This window comes from Mustela lutreola, chromosome 4, assembly GCF_030435805.1.
Source record: "Mustela lutreola isolate mMusLut2 chromosome 4, mMusLut2.pri, whole genome shotgun sequence".
NCBI classification, from domain to species: domain Eukaryota; kingdom Metazoa; phylum Chordata; class Mammalia; order Carnivora; family Mustelidae; genus Mustela; species Mustela lutreola.
In genome coordinates this window covers 197,718,362-197,740,708 of record NC_081293.1, presented here as the reverse complement: position 1 = coordinate 197,740,708, position 22,347 = coordinate 197,718,362, and the positions used below count along the sequence as shown (strand labels likewise).

Sequence of the window (22,347 nt, the reverse complement as noted above, 5' to 3'; positions counted from 1 at the left end):
ACGGGAGGAGAAGAGAAGATACTGCAGCTGGACCCGGCTGCCAGTCTGCGCGGATTCAGGGGGATACAGTGTGTTAGGTCGCCGCTTCTCACTGCCGACCGCTTGGGCCAGATGAGCCGTTGTTGGTGCGTCGTGGGGTACTTGCAGCATCTCTGTCCTCCTGTCGGGATGACCAGCAGCATCTCCAGACACTGCCAAATGTCCCTGCAAAACTGCCCCCGATCAAGAACCACTACCTCACGTAGAGTGAACATGGGGGCTATTTAGAAGCAGGGAAAGGTTTGAGACATTAATATGCCTATAAAGTGATATTAAGGCTCTAGGAGTTTAACTAGTTCAGTATGTAGGAATTACGATCACAGGGTTTCTGCCCCACTTGTAGATTTTTATCTTACTATCAGTCGTATATTGTTTTTCTGACAACCTTCCCCTTTTACTATTGATTACCTTTTTTAAACTCAGTGAATTTGATAAACTCAATTTGGAAAATGATCTTAAGCTGACCTTTTACTGAGAGATGACTTTTGATATATTACAGCTCTGTTAACTTGGCATTACCCTGGGTTGGCATACAGGCTTTTATTTTAATTTCTCAAAATAATTAGAAGCAGTCTTACCGGCTTTTGCGCACATACAAGATGTCAGTCTTCTTGTTGGCAGTGCGGAAGTTAAACACTGGTCTAAGGCCATGGTTTTTGTTTATCTTAGATCATTTTACTTTTACTTTGATTCTGTTGCTTTAAGTGCTCACCTGCTCTTACCAAGTCAGTATATTGTTAATATATAGCAAAAGACTTGTGGATCCATCAAAAAGTATCTTAATGGAAGGATATCTTCCTGTAAAAATCTTGACTAGCCATTTAAAAACTTAACTAGAATTTACTTTCACTTGAGTTTTTATGAGGAAGAGAACTGAAGTTGGGCAGAAGACATATTGTGGTAGGAAAAACATTGATCTATTCACAAAACTGCAGAGAATGGTACAGTTGTGAAGCCAGAATGGAGAGGACCAGAATAGCACCTGTTCCAAAACCCAGACTGAATGGGACATTCTCTGCAGCTGAACTACTCTGGCCTTTCTAACAGGAAAGCTTATGAGTAGCAGCTTGTTGTATCTCATTCAGTATAATCTGTCTATCACAGCAGTTCTAATGATTTGTTGGTAAGATAGAAAAATCCCTTTCTTCAAGTAGGGGTGCACTTTTAAAATATTTTTGAAAAAATGTTAGTTGTAATTTATGTAGTAGAATTCCATTGGTTTAATAACACACACAATGCCTGAAATATTTCAGATATATTTTCCTGAAGATATCTAGAGAAGACAATATTGAAGTGATTTTATTTCTCTAAAAACTTTACAAATATTTGGGCACTTAATTTACCTTAGTTTTTGGCTTGAAAAATGAAAGTATTCTTACAAATTCTATTTGAGAAGTATATTAAGTGGGATAAGACTATTTGTGTCTTACAGGGATATTTTATCTAGGATCTTAAATGTGTTTTATGTCCCTTCCCCCCTTTTTATAAAAAGTAAAAACACAGTCGACAGGGATTTAAAAATGCAGGTGTTTCTTATATTAGTTCTTAAAGCTAGCCTTTTGTCTCACTGATGAGTCTGGGAACCAACTTTGGAGTCCTCCTGGCTCTGTTATCTGACACCGCGCCCCAGATGCGCCCGCAGATTCGTCTCTGCTTCAGGAGGTAGCCCCAAGTCGGCCACGTCTTACCTCCACTCCCGCTCCTCTCTAGAGTGCCTGGTGTGACCACCTCTCACTGGACTACAGCAGCAGCCTCTTGAGAGGTCTGCAGGCCTGTCCTGCTGCCAGCGCTCCCTACGCCCCCTCGCCCAGTCTGTTGTACACCCCGAAGCCAGCGCTCTCCCTTTCAGAGAACTCTCCTGCCCCCTCCGCTCTCCGCCTTCCGACAAGTTCCCGTTCTGCTTTCTGTTTCCGAATGGAGCTCAGCCTGCACCACGACTTAGTAAACCACACGGAATCTCACTTCAGCTGCCTTTATTTCCTACCCTCCTTCCCTTCACTGCCGGAGTCAACCACGCAGACCACACTTGGCCAAACCCCTCCTGCTTCCGTCTTTCTGTCTGCTTTTCCCTTTGCCTGGAGGGTTCTCTCCATCTTTATGCATCTTACTCCCTTACTCATTTACATTAATCCTTGGTCATGTCCTTTAAATGGTCTTCCCTGACCACTTTATCTAATACTTTATCATCTCCACATCTTACTCTGAATCCTTTGTCCTTACTGTTATCTTCGTAGCACGGACACTGCTGTTACGTATTTGCTGGCTCCCTCCGAGGAAGTGAACAGAGTGAGCGAGCACTTGGTTTTGGTTATTCTGAATTCCCAGTGGCTGGGACAATGCCCACTAACGTACTCCATAGACATGATTCTGTGGGTCCGGAAATATTTTTGAATAAGTACACGAATGATTAATCAGTGTTAAGATCAAGGTTGGAAGTAGGCATCTAACTAGCTGGTACCCCCTTATATTTTACAAGGAATCTCTAAATGCATTTGACTTTGGTATTTATCTTCTTTGTCTTATTTTCTAGATGTCACTTTTAGAAATGTCACTTTCTTAATGCATTTTTTTTTTCTTTCTTAGAGCAGTCTATTTTACTTTTATTGCCTTTATTTCTCTTATTGGTCTTTAAGTTTTATTGTTAACAAACAGTCACAAACCAAAAGTAGTCTTAATTTTTAATGTTTTTTTATTCAACACGCAGGTGTGTGTTTTCTTTGAAAAATTCCTTACTTTAGAAGTAATAATCTTACGATTCTAGCACTTAACTCCGTATCTGCTGTAGTTTAGATGTTTAGTGAATGGTTGAACGAGTGAGTGTGTTTTAGAACTTAATGTCTAGGACAATATTGAGACTTTAAAAATATACTTGCTATGCTTAGGTACGACTGATGACCCCTTAGCTGATATTTCTGAAGTCTTAAACACAGATGATGACATTCTTGGAATAATTTCCGATGACCTTGCAAAATCAGTTGATCATTCAGGTATCTATGTCTGTATTTGTCTAGTGTCTGTTTAATGATACGGTGAAAGGCATGTGTGTGTGCTTGTGTGTGTGGAATAAGTTTAGTCTTCTGAAATGGAAAGAAAGTTTGTTTTGGCTTGTCAACGAACTCATCATTTTATTTGATCTACCTCAGCCCCTTTGCTTTAGGAGAGGAGATAGCAAGTTAATTTCTGTCGTCTTTCTGATGGCATCAGACTTCAGGCTTGTTGCCCTGCAGTCTTGCTGTGTCCTGTTTCTTCTTTGTTTGCGTGACTCTCACCTCCCCTCCTGTGGTAACCCTCCATTTATTCGGTTTGGGTCTTGTAGGTCTTCATTTATGCACTTTCCAGGTTGAGAGCTCACCTTTTCCGTTTGGTAAGAAACAGCCATGGGTGACGGCTGACTAGACGTAGTCTTTTCTATAGTGATTCCAGCTGAAACAACCTGTAGGTGCATGCGTTCTGTTAGAGTGCTAATTTGTCACTAATCCACCCTCGCTTTTCCCTTTGTGGGGGCAGCTAAAGCCCAGTACGGCTGTGCTGTGCTGTGGATGACTTTGTCACTAGTCCTTTTGTTTTTTTAATGAATGGTTTTATTCTTCTTTTTGTGTAATTTATAGTATTACCCACGTGTTATAGAGTTAGTTCCTAATACAAAAGTATATAAGGGCAGACTAAATTTTAGTTTTTAATGGTAGTAGTACTGAGAGCATGATAAAGTAGACGGTAGACCACTTTTCAATGTGCGTTTTGCCTGGAAACCAGTTTGTATGAAATAAACCATGGTATGTTATAAATATAATCTATATCTTGTTTTGTGACTACAGAATATTTCCAAAATATGATCTGTGGTCGAAATTATTCACAGAAGGATAATGTTGACTAAACATTGAGAATTTTAGAGCATTAATTTTTGTGAAAGTCTGTCCCTCCTGTGTCACACACTACAGGTGATTGTTGAACTATACATTGGAAATTACTAATTCCAAGCTAAAGCAATCACTTACATATTAAATACTACGTATCAGATCTTCTTGTAGGTTACTATTAATGATGTAGTGCTTATTTTTTGTGGAAGTTTAGAACCACGTGTGTCCTTCTGTTCCTCAGGAAATGTATTTACTTTGATTAAAGTACAACTTTAAGTGGCACCTAAGTTTACATTGTGCCTGATTTTTACCGATTGACCATTCAAATTGATATAAGAACCATGATTAATTTAGAACTACAAACTTTTCATTGCTCTGTTTTAATTGTATTGTTGTATGTTGATGCAGGTAAATAGTGCTGTGCATTTTATGTGAATATTCGGAATGCACTTGTAATCTGTTGACTTTGCTCCTCCAGCCGGAATAGATATTGGTCCTGTTGCTGGTGACCCGGCCTCTTTGCCCCAGCCAAGTGTCAATCCAGGCTCCCGGCCGTTAAGTGAAGAGCAGCTGGACGGAATCCTTAGTCCTGAGCTAGACAAGATGGTCACAGATGGTAAAATATTTGCCCTACATCTAGGCTTTCTAAAAGACTTGAGTAAATATGATTTTCAAAGATTGCTGCATGCTTCTTTATCATTGAACTTCTCTCCTGATCATTTCTGTGTCAGATGCTGTATTGTGTCAGTACGTTGACGTGGTAGTTGTTAATATTTGTGTTTCTGTTTTATCCTAGGAGCGATTCTTGGGAAGTTATATAAAATTCCAGGTACTCGTTTGTGTACTTTGAGTCTATGAAAATGGCATTCCGTGCACTTGGGCTCCGATAGTCTTTTGCTTTAATCTTACTGTCACTGTCATTCTGTGTCACAGAGCTTGGAGGGAAGGATGTCGAAGACTTGTTCACCGCTGTGCTGAGTCCTGCAGCCGCTCAGCCGGCCGCGTTTCCGCCGCCTCCCCCGCCCCCAGCGCCGCAGCTGGTGCCCATACACAGTCCGGGTACGTCACCTCTAGAAAAGTTTCGTAAGTACCCTCGTGCAGTTTCTGTGCTGTTGCTGAAGCAAATCAGCCTGTCCCGAAAGCAGAAAACCCTCTTTTGTGGCCATGGAACAGCACTTAATTTGAATTTATCTCAGTCACTCCCCTACCCCCATGAACTTTCCCAGCCCTCTGGGATCTACTTTGTGACCAGTGTTCTTTTGCTGTCTTGACTGGCAGTGGGGAGACCGCGCCCATCTGGCTCCCCTTCCGTCAGCCCTTCCTGCACACACATTTGGAGACTGACCCCCTGCACCTGGCTGCCCGGCCTCGGCTTCCCTGCCATATCCCGAGTCAGCAGATTGCCACCTGCACACATGGCCCTGTCTTTCCGTTGTGGCAGATGGCACAGCTGTGGATGCCTGTTTGGATAGTTAATGGTTTTTGGATAGTTACAGTTTTTCCTTGAGACCGTGAGCTCCTTGAAGGCTGGGTCATATCTCTCCCCATCACTGTCTGTGCCCCCATGGAGTGTGTGCTCAGCGCATCCTTTCAGAGTAAATCTGCCACATTTTTCCACTGTCAACTTCAGATCTCTAATTGTGTAGAAATCTGTCTTTGGTCAGTTTTCTTCTACCTACTTGTAACTAGTTGCCAGATAATCTAATTTCTCCATGTTTTTGGAGAGCTGAAATTGGATGACTTAGACGTAAAATTTGCGGAGGTACGTGAGGGAGACCAGCACCACAGGTGTGGGACTCTCCGTGGGGGTGGTTGGAGTCCCGTGGGGTGATGTGGTGCTTGGTGATGGGAGCGCAGGGTCCCGTCTCCGCACCCTGTTCTTACTGCTTCCTGCGGGTATGTTGGGCTAAGGAATTGAATGATGCTTTTCTAACCTTTACATTGTTTTTGTGTAAGTGCTGAAATATGCAAATAATTTAATGTTCTCTTGACTACCAATTTTGTGTATACATGAAAAATGTCATAATGCACATAATTAAAATATTTTAGTTTCTGCCAGTTTAGCCTCTAAACATAAATTTACCTTAATTTTTTCTAGACTAAACATGTGATTTACATTTGGATAAAATAGACTCATCATAAGTGCTTCTTGTCTTAATTGTTCCCATATGTTTCCTTAATGATTAAGAGTGCAACACTTCAGTATTTCTCTTCTCAGCATATTAAAAAACCCGTATCTCCATGTTTTCTGAAATGGAAAATAAGGATTTTAGAAATCAAACCAAATCAAAGATGCTATTTTTTGAGAGCGGGCATGTGCTCGTGGGTAGGGGAAGAGGGTAGGCGCAGAGGATGAGAGGGAGAGAGACTCTTTAGCAGCCTGCGTACCCAGCTCAGAGCCCGAAGGGGGACTCAATCTCACAGCAGCTCATGATAACCCATTTCCTAGGTGGTGGTGAGGATCCAACAGGTAATACATGCAAAGCTTTCAGAACAGTGCTTGGCATATAGGGAGATGCTTCATAAACTAGTATTATGGAAGGGTTCGATATGGTCATGTTGCGGTTAAGATAGTGCTGACATGGATCACATTGTCATTATCAATAAAGAAGCTTTTGTTTCTCTTAATTACATGAAAGACATTTGAGATTTTTCAATCAAATCTTAACACTCCTTAATGGAGCCTACTTTTCATTGAAACTGAAAATAGAGGTAACATTCTGCTTGGGATAAAAGCAGAAATGTTGTTCCCTGATCTCCTCCTTGAAGGGAACATAGATGTCCTGAGACACTTGTCACTGTTGTGTTCCAATCCAGAGGGTCCAGCTCCAGCACTTAGTAGAATAAGCCCTAGATGGGAAGTCAGATAGCTTGTAGGAAGTCCTTGGGACAGAATCCTGAAAGCCTGTGGTAATCCATCCCAGTGTCCTCCCGTAAGAACTGGAGACGTCTAAACTCGGAGTTGTTCCAGTTAGAGGGTCTGGTTTAGGTGACAGGACGTTATGCGGTTCCAGACTTGTGGGTGAGAAGCGGCTCCTGGTGGTTCTTTATTCTAACGGCATGACAAAGTCCTTGTTAGGAGTTCTCTGTCATTACACCAATTGGGCAAAATATTAGCCAACTCTATAACTGTATATCCATTTGTATAATTGATCGTTGATGTAGACGTGGGTCTCCTACTGTTATTCTGGGTGTGCAACAGAGGCCATGCACTTACTACTCCAGAGTCGGTCTCTAGATTGGGAGGAGGTTTCTGAAGGTACAGCCGGCTGTTGGCTGTTCCTCAATAGTTCGGACCAGCAGAGGATCATAATACTCAAAGTTGGAGTTACCTGCTTGAGGAGAGTTAGGGGATGCACATGGTGGTCTTACTACGGTTTGGCTACTAGCTGTTTAGGAAGAAGATGATTAGAGATTTGAAGCTTATAAATAAGCTGGAAGGAGAGTTAAAATGTGTGTGGGTTGAAACTGCACGCACGTGATGAAAATGAGGCCCAGAACAGAATGTATGTATTTTTAACAATGATCATCTGCTTGATAATGGTAGATGAAATATTGCTTGTTCCAAATAATTTTAGACCACATACCAGCTTAAGAATCACGGATGGTTTTTTTGTATTAACACCAACAGGGGTAAAATATAAAGAACCATCTGTTTGTAAATTTTGAATGAAGAAGAGAAAGAATATTTGATGAAATTTACTAGCATTTGCTGCAGAGTCATTCTTTCTGTGGAGCTGACACGTAAGGAGTAGCTCACCGCACACCAGGCACCGTGCTGGGAAGGCCCATCCGTTGTGACAGTGACGTCACAGAGTAGCTTCATGCTGTAGAAGCAGTAACTGACTCTTTTTTAACGGGCAGCAGAAATCAAGCTCCAAGCCCAAGGCTGTCCAGCTCCAACACACATGCTCTCTGCAGTACACTGTGAGGAAGTAGGGAAAAGTACAAAGACCCTATTGCAAAACAGTTTAACCAAAAATTACTCTTTGTGCAATATTTTAGCTTCATATTGAAATAAAAAGCCTACTTTTAAAGAGTGCTAGGAATGTTTCTTTGGAAATAATACTCAAAAATAAGCTGCTTTTTAAAAGTTATTTATGAATGATATGCCAACTGAATTGTTGTTTTCTTCTTTAAAGATGTTTTTTCCCGGATGCCACTCATGAATGGCCTTCTCGGGCCCAGTCCGCATCTCCCGCACAATTCTTTGCCTCCAGGAAGTGGCTTGGGAACTTTCTCTGCCATCACACAGTCTCCTTATGCTGATGCCAGGTATCATAGGCTTCGTTTTCCATGGAAACTTAAGTTGCAGTAATTTTTATTATAAAAATGTTAATTGGTCTATCTTACGTTGCTTTGTACTGTATAAGTGTATGTTACATATATTAGGATCTTTGCTAAAAATTATCTAACATGTTATCTACTTTGTAATAAGAAGAGGTCTTAAGGAAATTGTACTTGACCATAGTATTTAGAAAGTAATTTTATGTATATGAAGTCAAGTTATTTATTATTTCCCAGGGATAAAAATCCAGCATTTAATCCAATGGCAAGTGATCCTAACAGCTCCTGGACATCATCAGCTCCCACGGGGGAAGGAGAAAACGATACAATGTCAAACGCCCAGAGAAGTACACTGAAGTGGGAGAAGGAGGAGGCGCTGGGAGAAATGGCTACAGTAGCACCCGTTCTCTACACAAACATTAATTTCCCCAGCCTGAAGGAGGAATTCCCTGGTAATTCATGGATATAGTATTGCTGTCTGTGTTACCAGCTTTCCTGCATGTGCAGTGCCTGATTGTTTTTTTGTTACTGTAGTAGAAAGACTGTGTATCAACACTAAATTTCATCAGGTACGACTGCATGCCATGTGAAGACCCCATAGGTGTCTAGAAAGATCTAGCATTTTCTCAGGCCTAGACCCTGTATCCCTTTGCATATTTCCTAAAAGTTAATTTCAGTTAATGAAATAATCTATTTTCCTACCCTTAGCAGTCCTAAATGTGAAACTCAGTGTTGTGTTACATGTGTAACTCTACCAAAAAAAAAAAAAAAAAAAATCCAGAACAGGAACTCAACATGTAGTCAAGAGTACAGTTAGGCTCAATCAGACCCCATTCTCAGAGTCTGTGCCCAACCAAGCTAACTCAGTAGTATTTGCCCCTTTCCCCAACAGTCCAGCCTGTTTGAAAAAAGTTGGATAGTATAAAGATACCATTTTTGAAAATTCTGCTTAACCAGAGGATGAACTGTTTAGATTAATAGTATGTCATTTATAGAATATTTTTAAGCAACATTGGTTAATTATGGTGAGTTCATGTTGCCAGACAGACCAGGATAGAAAACGTTATTTACACTCTGTCTTAGAGTTGTTTCCCTGCTACCAGCATATAATGCTTTTTAAAAAATTTTTTTAAATTTTTGTTTATTTTTATTTATTTATTTGACAGAGAGCACAAGTAGGCAGAGAGTCAGGCAGAGAGAGAGGAGGAAGCAGGCTCCCCGCAGAGCAGAGAGCTGGATGTGGGGCTCGATCCCAGGACCCTGGGATCATGACCTGAGCCGAAGGCAGAGGCTTTAACCCACTGAGGCACCCAGGCAACCCAGCTTATAGCTCTTTTAAATAACCTGGGGGTTACCCAGAAGTGGATTTTCTTAAAGATGACATCTGTCTTTCAGGTGTCTTTTTGTGCTACTTTATTCATTCTGTATAGAAATAAATGCTATCTTACAGAACAATAAAAATCAGTGGTGTAGTACAGGGTTGTCTAGTAAAGGAATATACATACTTCTCAAATACTGTTTTATCCCACCTTCATTGGCTGTTTATAGATGAGCATATCTGGCTCTATTACGTCACTTTGGATCAATGTCCATAGTAGAACTATGATATTTTTTTAAGTAATTTTATTATGTGATTTTTATTATGTGATTCTAGAACCCCATGAGTTAACATGTTAAGGCTGTTGCTATGTCACCATCTTCATTGGCTTTCTTAAAACTTTTTTTTTTTTAATGGCTTAATCATTTCTACATTTATCACTGTTGATTTCACCATATTTCACTTTGTTTACTGTCCTGACACTATGAATTTCATAGAAATGATTTGAAATTGTTAGTTTTCCATATGTTTGTTGTGCACAAATGCTGGTGAGATTCTTATTTATAATTATGATTACTTCTTTTGGTCAGATTAATAGACTTCTCTTGAGTACAGATATTTTATAAAACTCTTAGGTTTGGTTCTGTCTAGTAGCCTCTACATGGTTGAGGGAACGTGTTACATTTGGCTTAACTTAATCTTGGCAGCTTAGCCCATTTGATTTAAAAGCTTCCCCATTCTCTAGTGAGATGGTTAATAAGGCAACACTTCATTTAGCAGATATTTGTTTGGCCTACTCTGTGCCTGGAACTTTATGCCGCACAAAGAACTGAACTTAAGGCCACCCATTTTAGGAGAACGTAGCCAGACTAAGTTGTCTGTCAGCACCGCATGGTGATGCGTCCTGACCTTGGCTCTGGAAATGTGTGTACCGTGCTTTTCTGTTGCAGACTGGACTACCAGAGTGAAGCAGATTGCCAAGCTGTGGAGAAAAGCCAGCTCACAGGAAAGAGCACCTTACGTGGTATTTACCAAAACTCCCATGTATCAGATTCTTTTTTTTTTTTTTTTAAGATTTTATTTAATTGTTAGAGTGCAGAAGCAAGGGGAGACGCAGGCAAAGGGAGAAGCAGGCTCCCCGCTGAGCAAGGACCCCAGTGTGGGACTCCATCCCAGGGTCCTGGGATCATGACCGGAGCCGAAGGCAGGCACTTACTTAACTGACTGAGCCACCCAGGCATCCCTATATTAAGTATATACAATACCTAAACCTTACTTTTGTTGTCTTGGGTTAATAAAAAGATTTCCCATTGCACAATATACATCTTAATACTTGCACAATTAATAAACAGCTTTGTTTTTATAGTGATTTCCTAATTTATTATGCCTTTCATAAGCTGGCTAATTAGAACCATGATATTGAAGATTGAAATCAGTTATTTTAGGAGCATATTTAATTCGTTTCACTTTTTTAGAAAAAAGATTTTATTTATTTATTTGAGGGAGGGAGAGCTCGTACAGGGAAAAGCAGAATCCCTGCTGAGCAGAGAGCCTGATGCGGGGCTGGATCCCAGGACCCTGAGATCATGACCTGAGCTGAAGGCAGAGGCTTAACCCATTGAGCCACTCAGTTGCCCCTCATTTCACTTAAAAATAGTTTCATCTCTTCGAAAGAGTACTAATTTTTGAGGCTACGTTAGTGTGCCTCAGTTTCTTCTACAATAAGCTTTTTGTGTGTGTTAAGTTTAATGAAGATGTTTGTTTTGTGTATTTTGTAAGAGACATACCTGGACACCTTTAAGGAGCTTTTGAAACACAACCTTTGTGAGAAATAGGATATTTTATAATACGGGTCACAGTTTAGATGGTGAATTATTTTCTCCCAAAGAGCCCGATTAAGGTTTTCAGCTTCATCCAAATCCCGGCTTCCCTTTTAAAGCTTATTAAATGGACATTATTGTTTTGAAAAATATATGCATTTATTTTCCAACTTGGCTTTCAGTGCATATATTGTTAGAGATAATGAATGTTTGGGTAAAGCAAAATAATGTTTTTGATGTGTTGGTAATGCCTTGTTTTCTTTCAACTTGACTGTGGTAAGGTAAAGCCAGGATATTTTTAGTGTTTCTCACTATTTTCTTTAATGCTAAGCTTCAAATTCCAGATTTTAGATTTTAGAGGATTGATTAGATATTTTTCTTTACTTTCAATTGGCGGGGAGGTTAATTTTTCCATTTTTGAAGGGTCCTTGAAGACTAGAATTGAAAATAACAGATTACTGGGTTCTCTAGCCTTGTGCAGACAGAGCGATAGAAACCCATCCTTCACTGAGGTGATGTGGGTTAAACATGGGGGGAGACGGGGCCATGTCCAGAGGCTTCACACGAGAGCCTAGAGGCTCTTTTCAACTCTTTAACCCAACTTCATTGTATAAAGTTTATCATAGTTTTACTTTGTTCCGTGAAACATGTTCCATTTGTTGGAATATAAGTTCCTTCTTCTTTTTCCAAAGCAAAAAGCCCGAGACAACAGAGCTGCTTTACGCATTAATAAAGTGCAGATGTCAAATGACCCGCTGAAGAGGCAGCAGCAGCAGGACAGCATCGATCCCGGTTCTCGCGTCGACTCAGACCTCTTTAAAGACCCATTGAAGCAGCGAGAATCAGAGCATGAACAGGAATGGAAATTTAGACAGGTGTGTGTTTTTGTTTTTAATCATTTGCTTCTAAATTGCATTTTTACTGTTGGAGAGGACAGCAGCTCATGCCATTATTTCAGGAGATAGTTCTTATTAGAGTAAGAAAATGAGATGAAAGTAGGCTGCCCTTCTTCAGTAAGTGGACGTTGGGAGGTCATGGAAACCTCGTGGACCATGTGTTGCGGCCCGCGCGCGCAAGCGGGATGCGATGCATGATCACAGCTCCTCTTTGGGAGTTTGTGATCTGATACAGGCCCCGTCTGGTGATGGATGGCATCAAACAAATGAATTTTCTGTCGCTTTTTTCCTCCCGTGACCATTACGTTCTTTTTCTCAACCACGCGGTCGCTTTCTCTCTCCTGCCCCACAGCAAATGCGCCAGAAGAGCAAGCAGCAGGCCAAGATCGAAGCCACGCAGAAGCTTGAGCAGGTCAAGAACGAGCAGCAGCAGCAGCAGCAGCAGCAGCTCGGGGCACAGCCCCTCCTGGCCCCTTCCGGCTCGGACACACCCAGCAGTGGGATGCAGAGCCCCCTGACCCCGCAGCCTGGCAACGGAAGTGTGTCTCCCGCGCATTCGTTCCATAAAGACCTGTTTGCGAAGCAGCTCCCCGGCACCCCCACCTCTGCGCCTTCGGACGACGTGTTTGTAAAACCACAGGCCCCTCCTCCGGCGGCCGCCCCGGCCCGTGTGCCCCTGCAGGAGGGCCTGCCGCAGCCTCAGGCCTGTCAGCCGGCCTCCCCGCAGGTGTTCTCGCCGGGAGCCTCTCACTCGCGACCGCCATCTCCAATGGATCCTTACGCGAAAATGGTTGGTACCCCAAGACCACCTCCTGGGGGCCATAGTTTTTCCAGAAGAAACTCTGCCACGCTGGCGGACAGCTGTGCCCCTCTGCCTTCAGTCTCTAGGCCTCCTCAGATGAGTGAAACAACAGCAAATAGGCCGTCCCCAGTCAGAGATGTATGTTCTTCCTCTACAACGAATAGTGACCCCTATGCAAAGCCTCCAGACACACCCAGACCCATGATGACAGATCAGTTTCCCAAACCCTTGGGCCTCCCCCGATCCCCCGTAGTTTCCGAGCAAACTGCAAAAGGTCCTCTTGCAGCTGGAACCAATGACCACTTTACTAAACCATCTCCGAGGACAGATGTATTTCAAAGACAGCGGATAGCTGACCCGTACGCACGACCCTTGTTGACACCTGCCTCTCTTGATGGGGGTCCTGGACCTTTTAAGACTCCACTGCAGCCCCCTCCATCTGCCCAGGATCCCTATGGACCCGGGTCACAGCCACCAAGGCGATTGTCTGTTGATCCTTATGAAAGGCCTGCTTTAACACCAAGACCTGTAGATAACTTTCCTCATAACCAGTCAAGTGACCCATATAGTCAGCCTCCCCTCACCCCACATCCGGCGATGAATGAATCTTTTGCTCATCCTTCAAGGGCTTTTTCCCAGCCTGGAACCATATCAAGGCCAACATCTCAGGACCCATATTCCCAACCCCCAGGAACTCCACGACCTGTTGTAGATTCTTATTCCCAACCCTCGGGAACGTCTCGCTCCAATCCAGACCCTTACTCTCAACCTCCTGGAACCCCCCGGCCCACCACGATTGACCCTTACAGTCAGCAGCCACCAACCCCGAGGCCGTCTGCACAGGCGGACTTGTTTGTTACATCTGCGGCTAATCAGAGGCATGCGGATCCGTATGCCCATGCCCCTGGAACACCAAGACCTGGGATTTCTGTTCCTTACTCTCAGCCACCAGCAACACCAAGGCCAAGGATTTCGGAGGGTTTTACTAGGTCCTCGATGACAAGACCAGTCCTCATGCCAAATCAGGATCCTTTCCTGCAAGCAGCACAGAATCGAGGAGCAGCTTTGTCTGGCCCATTAATAAGGCCACCTGATGCATGTTCCCAAACGCCTAGGCCACCTGGACCTGGTATTTCAGACACGTTTAGCCGAGTCTCCCCATCTGCTACTCGCGACCCCTATGATCAGCCTCCAATGACTCCGAGATCTCAGTCTGACTCTTTTGGAACAAGTCAAGTCACACACGATACTGTTGATCAGTCAAGGCCTGGCTCGGAGGGGAGCTTCAGTGCGCCTTCACACTCTCCGATGACTTCTCAAAGCCAACAGTTTTCTGGTGTCTCCCATCTTCCTGGACCTGTACCCACTTCAGGAGTCACTGATACACAGAATACCGTAAATATGTCACAAGCAGAGACAGAGAAATTGAGACAGGTAAAAACGCATCCTATCTTCACAGGTGTTCTAAGTGTATTACTTGAGAAAGCTGTTCATTTCACAAACTGAGTAATTTCTACACAGATGTTAAAGTTTATCTTTGTAGAGTTTGTCATACTACAAAAGAAAAATGAAATTGGTAAAATTAATGCGGTTGAATTTGATATATTCTGCATCTTATTTTTGATCTTCATGAATTTGTATGGGAATTATTAAATATGAAAACATTCAATTTTATGATTCTTGTGTGGCGGGAAAAGGACCCAAATTATTACTTTGTTCTTATAACCTGTTGAATAGTTAAGTACATCTGGTGTTTTATCCAAGTTGTGAACACTGAGATATTTTAAGCATCACCACAGTAACATATTGGGAAGTATTTGGACTTAAACAGCCATCCGTTCATTGTCAGACGTCCCCGTGACTGTCGTTTCTTTTCCTCCAGCGGCAGAAGTTACGGGAGATCATCCTCCAGCAGCAGCAGCAGAAGAAGATGGCAGGCCGACAGGAGAAAGGGTCACAGGACCCCGCAGCGGTGCCTCACTCGGCGCCCTTGCCACGCTGGCAGCCCGAGAGCGTCAGCCAGGCTTTCAGCCGGCCTCCACCCCCCTATCCCGGGAACATCACGTCACCCGTTGTCCCTCCTCTAGGACCCAGATACGCAGTTTTCCCAAAAGATCCACGTGGCCCCTATCCTCCTGACGTTGCAAGTATGGGGATGAGGCCTCATGGATTCAGGTAATGCTTTTAATTTCATGCCACATTTAAACTGCTAGAAGGGAATAGAAAAATGAAGTTACTGCTGAGACGCTGTTAATACTTTTTACTTTTTGATTCCTTTGAGATATAATCAGTGTTATTTTCCACTAATGAGAGGTCATGGAGTTTTCTTTTTTTAGCCTCTGGAGAACTCTGTAGACTCTTAAAACCCTCCCTCAGTTATTAAGTATGGACTGTTAGGGTTACATTGTAGCCACAGGCAAGCAGCTCATCAGTCCATCTGATCTGTAGCGTGGAGCTGCCTCTTTAGTTCGGTGAAACTTTGTGGATTGTGATGAGTGAACATTGTCCTTGTCACAAATTTTCCATTTTAATGTACTTTGTAAATAACTGTGGAGATTTCCAGATTGATGGGCTGTTTTCCTCCAGGAGCTTTTCTTGGTGAGAGAGGGTTGTACAGGAGCAACATCGTTTCTTTGCGTGAGTGGAGGGGCAGGTACGAGGGTCCGTCCCGGACGCGGTGCAGTAGAGAGTTCTGTAGGACGTGTTTGGTTTGGTCATGGATGTTTTTCAGTCCTAGTACCCATCTCCATGATAGTCTCAGCCTGAGTTTCCTTTTTTCTTCCTCAGTTACTATTTATGCCTGTTGTTCTCTTTTATATTTACTTAAAAATTGCCTTTAATTTTTTTTAGAATGAGGTATAGTATAAATAATAAAAAGAGTCCTATAATTTATTCATCTACTAAGTTTTTACAGGTGATGCCTAGCCTTCTATATCTCTTACTGCCTCCTGTCATCATCCCTTTTAAGCAAATAGATCAGTCTTTTTGGTCATCATACCCATGCCGTTGTCTTCTCAAGGACAGAGGCCTAGAAGTCTCTCCAGTATGGGGCCCCTTGGTGGCTCAGGCATTAGGCATCTGCCTTCAGCTCAGGTCATGATCCCAGGTTCCTGGGATTGAGCCCTGCATCGGGCTGCCTGCTCAGCAGGAAGCTTGCTTCTCCCTCTCACACTCCCCCTGCTTGTGTTCCCTCTCTCACTATGTCTCCCCCTGTTGATAAATAAACAAAATCTTTAAAAAAAAAAAAAAAGTCTCTCCAGTATAATTTGTTAGACCACCTGCTTTCTTCAGGCTTCCCTCCACCCCATATCAGCCTTTCCTGATAACCTCCTTAAATAAGGAAAAAAGGGACTCTTACTCTAGTAGTATTACGCTTATTTCTGAACATTTGATTGCATCTGCTTACTGTCAGTTTATGTTGTCTTAGATTATTTGCCTTTCGAGCTCAGATGTGGTGAGCATTGTAGGGTACTTAGCAAAAATTACTTGTGTATAGATACTTTGTAAGTGCTTTCTAATGTGATAATTTTGATTTGCTAAGTCGTTGTATTTGGCAACATTAATTTTGTATATGAGTTTAATCTAAAGCCGTTCCTTTTTCAACCTAACTCTAAATTCAGCATGATTCTTAATATTAACAATTTGCTTTTTTTTTTTTTTTTAGATTTGGATTTCCAGGAGGTAGTCATGGTACCCTGTCAAGTCAAGAACGCTTCCTTGTACCTCCTCAACAAATACAAGGATCCGGGGTTCCTCCACAGCTGAGAAGATCGATATCTGTAGATATGCCAAGGCCTTTAAATAACGCACAGATGAATAATCCCGTTGGCCTTCCTCAGCATTTTCCACCACAGAGTCTGCCGGTTCAGCAGCATAACATACTGGGCCAAGCATTTATTGAACTGAGGCACAGGGCCCCTGATGGAAGGCCACGGCTGCCCTACACTGCTTCTCCCGGCAACGTCATAGAGGTACCTTCTCATCCAAGACATGGAAACTTCATTCCCCGGCCCGACTTTCCAGGCCCTAGACACACAGAGCCCTTGAGACAACCTTCTCAAGGTCTACCAACTCAGCTGCCTTTGCATCCAAATTTGGAACAAGTGCCACCATCTCAGCAAGACCAAGGTCATCCTGCCCATCCATCTTCTATGGTCATGAGGTCTCTAAGTCATCCCTTAGATGGAGAATTTTCAGAGGCCTCTTTGTCAACATCTACACCAGCGGAAACAACGTCTGATAATTTACAGATAACCACCCAATCTTCTGATAGTCTTGAAGAAAAACTTGATTCTGATGACCCATCTGTAAAGGAACTAGATGTTAAAGATCTTGAAGGGGTTGAAGTCAAAGACTTAGATGATGAAGATCTTGAAAATTTAAATCTAGATACAGAAGATGGCAAGGGAGATGAATTGGATACTTTAGGTAATTTGGAAACTAATGATCCCAACCTGGATGACCTTTTAAAGTCAGGAGAATTTGATCTCATTGCATATACAGATCCCGAACTTGACCTAGGAGATAAGAAAAGCATGTTTAATGAGGAACTAGACCTAAATGTTCCGATTGATGATAAGATAGATAATCAGTGTGTATCTATTGAACCAAAAAAAAAGGAGCAAGAAGACAAAACTGTGGTTCCTCCTGATAAACATTCTCCATGGAAAAAATCCACAAGTACCAGTGAGATAAAAACAGAAGTACTGTCTCCAAATTCTAAAGGGGAAACCAAATGTGAAAGTGAGAAAAGTGCTGAGAGTAAGGATAATGTTGACACTCCCTGCTCACAGGTTTCTGCTCACACAGACATACATGATGGAGAGAAGGCTTCCTTGCAGTCCTGTGACACAGACCTACTTGAGAAAAGAGCTAATCGAGAAACTGCTGCTTCCAACACAAGTGGTGTTCGTGGCTCCACTCAGCTGCCCGCTGAGGACGGAATCAACTCCTGCAGCATAACTGGATCAACTCCAGTTCTCTCAAGTTTACTTGCTAATGAAAAATCCGATAATGCAGACATTAGGCCATTGGGGTCTCCACCACCAACTTTGCCAGCCAGTCATGTGTCGTCACCGTCCAATCATGTGTCGAGTTTGCCACCTCCTTTGATGACACCACCTGGTCACGTTTTGGACGGTACCGTGAATTCTAATGTGGCGGTCGTCTCTAGAGTAAACCATACTTTTCCTCAGGGTGTGCAGGTAAATCCAGGATTCATTCAGGCTCAGTCAGCAGTTAATCATGGTTTTGGGACCGGAAAACCTACAAATCAAACTGTGCCTCTAACAAATCAGTCTGGTACCAGTGGCATGTCTGGACCCCAGCAGCTAATGGTCCCTCAAACATTAGCCCAGCAGAATAGAGAGAGGCCCCTCCTTCTAGAGGAACAGCCTCTGCTTCTACAGGATCTTCTGGATCAAGAGAGACAAGAACAGCAGCAGCAGAGACAGATGCAAGCCATGATTCGTCAGCGGTCCGAGCCATTCTTCCCTAATATCGGTAGGAATTCCTTGGACTTCAGTAATTGCTGTCTGTGGGCATTAGGGTGGCGTGCAGTAAGCTTCCAAGATTTCGGTCTTAAAATTACATGTGGACCAGAGCAGTGAGGGTCATATTTTTGTTCCTTATTCAGCTTTAAGATGAAAGCAGTTAAAAGTTTTAGATTCCTCCCAGGGATCAAGAGATTCAAAGCTCTTGAGTTTCAGAACTTCTCACTTTTATTACTTACACTGTTGTTTAACAGAAATTAGGCTCGTCTCCTTTAGTTCCCTCTAACCATTATTACCATGTCTTTTCAGAGTCAATGAAAGATTAATTTAAAGAAATTATGATAGAAATAGACTTCTTGCTGTCTTTGGTGTACAATAAATACTTGGCAAAGTTTTTCACATAAAGCTTTTTCACTTATTTCCAATACCTTATTAATTTGGAAAACAAAAACAAAAACTGTAAAATAGCAGTGCAAATACCAGAGTTCCTCCAGCAGTAAGACTCTGCAGTCAGAGTTCACATGTCAAAGGAACGCTTCCTTCTAAACAGTAAAACTGACATTCTGTTCTATAGGCATTACCGGTTTTATCATGGGGGGCGGGCATTTCTTTTTCATCTATATGCAAAGAGGTCTTTTTTTCCCAGTAACCTATCTTTATTGCAAAGGTATGCCCTCAAGAAATAGATACATTCTTCTTTTAAAAAACAATAACTAGGCTTTGTGGAATTCCGTAGTATTGGAAATAACTGCAGTTTCTTGTTCATGATGTTGCATTTGGACAAAAAGGAATTGCATTGCTTTAGGTCATGGCTGCCATCTTCCTTAAATGTGGCAAGCTTCTTGCTCTGATTTTCGCACGACTGAGGTGGGCAAGCATTATGCAAATAGAGATTATTGAGATGAGGTCAGATTCAGGAAGAGGTTTTTTACTCTCTTGTAATTCCTCACCCAGTACAGAAACCTGTAACAGTGATTATTATAATAAAGAATAAGAGTGTGTAAATTACATGATGTTTGTGATAGTTACATTACCTCTTAGTGTTACTTGAACCAAGTACTATGAAATAAATAACTTTAAAATATTTCTTCTTTAGATTTTGATGCAATTACAGACCCAATAATGAAAGCCAAAATGGTGGCCCTTAAAGGCATAAATAAAGTAATGGCACAAAACAATATGGGCATGCCACCAATGGTTATGAACAGGTAGGTAAAGATGTTTCTTGTTTTTACTGTGCATCAAGAAGTACCTGAATTATTTCTAGGTCTTAGAAAAAGCATATAGTAACTCAAAAACCTGTAGCCCAGGAATGAAAATAAATACTTAAATTGATTGTGATATCGGCTGGATATGGTCAAATGTAAAATGTTTTAGGAATGTAGGGATTTAGTTTTAAGGTTAACATAATAAAACAATAGGGAAAGGTCAAACGGTTGACTTGATTAATCCAGGCATTTAAGTGTGTTCTTGTAAGTACCTTTAGAACAATCTAACTGAAGGCTGCCCGGGACAGAGCTCTTCATCCACGATGGAGGAAGATGAGACAATGAAACAGGAAAATAGAAATCGAACTGTTCTGTTGAGAAAGGAAGATAGCTTGCTTAAGCCTGTGAACATTTTTTTTTTCCATCAAAGGAACAATGCAGAGAAAAAAGTGGGACATTTCAGTAAAGATCCTCAGTGTATAAGACAACTGTGAATTCATTTCTAAAATAAAATGTCCCCAAACTGAATTTGAATCAAGAAAGAAAAAGTCAAGAGGATGGTTGAAAGTTAGCAGTTGAAGAACTTATCTTTTCACTGTTAGCAGAAAAGTGGAAATTATGCATTAAATAGGACTATAAGAGTTGGTAGACTCTGGATTTCTGAAATTAGAGTACTTCCCCCACTGAAGGTGTATTAGGTAACTGCTGGACAGTCTTTCTCAAGTTCTGTTTATGGACTGCCGTCAGAATTACGTGGGGTTTTTTTTTGTTTTTTTTTTTTTTTTAAGTCAGGTTCTTGAATCAGAATGTCTGGAATGGTGCTGGTGTATCCATATTTTTGATGAGCACCAAGAATTATTCTGAAGTATGTTGCAATTGAGAATCTCTGTCAGTAGAGTAGACATGGGGCCTCAGTGTAGCCTAATTACCTTGTTGAAGAACTGTTTGTCACAAAACGAATTATGGATGATTATGGAACTGAATACAAAACCTACATGAATTTGAGACAAACATGTCATTTCCGGTAAACGGGGAACCCTTAAAGGTATAGTTCTTTCCAGTTGTTGAAATATTTGGAAGTGGTCAAGGAACACTGTTGAGATCAAAGCAAAAGTAGTTTCTCATGCTTTTCATTCTTACACAGCATCTATTAGCATATTTCCTCTATCACAGGGGTTTTTAAACTTTTTTGTCATGAACATTATTGACATTCTAGTGAAGCCTTTGAATTACTTCTCAACATTTGATATGCAAAACCAAAAAATGTAGTAGTATAAGGAATCAATTATATTCAAAATGCAGTTATTTAAAATTACGGTGTGTGTGCTTCTTAATGCATTAACACATTTAGCAATAGGTCTAATAACTACCATTATTTCATGGTACCATTATTTCATAGTATGTAATGATGAACCTAAGTGACCAAATTAGGTACGTGTAGCAACTTTTGTTATGAAAGGAGTGCGAATTCTACTGGTGATAAAGTCATGGCACTGCTAATAATAGTGTAGTTTGCTGCTGTAGTGAAAATAGAAGGAAAAGTTCATTTCATTTCAGCACTTAGTTTAAAGTAGGGACCTCAAGTTAAAAAAAAAAAAAAAATAGGAGCCTCAGAATCAGACCCCTGGTCTTTCAGCATGGGCACCTCTACCAGGGAGAGACACATTGGTACGTTAGTTAATTTATAGAATATTGTTTACTTTTCTGCTAAGTGCTTTGAAGAAGAGGAGATAGTCCCTTCCTCAAGCTGGGTGCTGTGGTGACTGAGGATGATAGTGAGTGGCATTGGGATCCAGAGATCATTCCAGATCAGGGCTGTTGTGGGAACAGGAGGTTGATACATAAATTTAAAAAAAGGAAAAACTGAGTAAAAAATTAAAAAGCATATGTTCTAAACGGTAACAGTACCTAAGTATTAATATGTAATATTTGATATTTAATTTGGAAATTATGCTTGTTATATCAAAGCATTTGGTAACTGGAGGAAGTGTTTTCATTAAAGCAGTAATGTTTCTATGAAGGTTTTATAGCTCTAATTAGAGTAAGTCACATTTTGCCAAACATTTTTATTTATTTATTGAGAGAGAAAGGGCGTGTGCTTCCGGGGGTGCGTGGGGCAGAGGGAGAGGAGGAGAGCATCATTCGCAGGCTCCAGGTGCCGCGCTGGGCTCTTATCTCATGACCGTGAGGTGAGGTCATGACCTGGGCCAAAATCAAAGAGTCAGACGATTAAGGGGCCGAGCCCCGCAGGTGCCTCCAGCAGACATTTTTAACCATATAGCCTTGTTCTTGGTTAGTGACTAATTTTTGATTTGCCTTAACATGAGATACAGAAATGCACAAAAATGTATAGAACTTTTAAGTTGAGATACTTTTTTTGTTTTGAAATACAAAGTAAGCTACTAATTATTTTCTTAGAAGAATAATTGACTTAGTATATATAGTTTTTGGTGTACAGCCATAGTAATTGGGTATTTCTCTACATCACGAAATCACCGCCACAATAAGTCTGGTGTCCGTCTGTCACCGTCCAGCACTGTTAAGGTGTGAGTGACTGTGTTCTCTCTGCTTGACGCTCTCACCTTCCTGTTGCTTACTCATTCCTGTTTGGCAGCTGGAAGATTGTAT

At 41.7% G+C, this 22,347-nt stretch overlaps 1 protein-coding gene across 13 annotated transcripts in view; it reads left to right on the top strand.

Moving 5' to 3' along the window:
• The window catches only part of KMT2C (lysine methyltransferase 2C), a 270,064-nt gene that overhangs the window by 211,914 nt on the left and 35,803 nt on the right, over positions 1 to 22,347 (top strand). For 10 of the 13 annotated variants that reach the window (XM_059172325.1, XM_059172320.1, XM_059172327.1 and 7 more), the window contains exons 28-39: positions 2,922 to 3,026; positions 4,375 to 4,512; positions 4,693 to 4,725; positions 4,830 to 4,979; positions 8,039 to 8,171; positions 8,421 to 8,635; positions 10,452 to 10,525; positions 12,014 to 12,196; positions 12,570 to 14,453; positions 14,902 to 15,194; positions 16,684 to 18,521; positions 19,608 to 19,719. In XM_059172325.1, coding sequence (XP_059028308.1) covers positions 2,922 to 3,026; positions 4,375 to 4,512; positions 4,693 to 4,725; positions 4,830 to 4,979; positions 8,039 to 8,171; positions 8,421 to 8,635; positions 10,452 to 10,525; positions 12,014 to 12,196; positions 12,570 to 14,453; positions 14,902 to 15,194; positions 16,684 to 18,521; positions 19,608 to 19,719 — 5,158 coding nt within the window. The remainder of the gene's footprint in view (positions 1 to 2,921; positions 3,027 to 4,374; positions 4,513 to 4,692; positions 4,726 to 4,829; positions 4,980 to 8,038; positions 8,172 to 8,420; positions 8,636 to 10,451; positions 10,526 to 12,013; positions 12,197 to 12,569; positions 14,454 to 14,901; positions 15,195 to 16,683; positions 18,522 to 19,607; positions 19,720 to 22,347) is intronic. The other 3 variants (XM_059172331.1, XM_059172328.1, XM_059172332.1) reach the window with 2 other exon arrangements.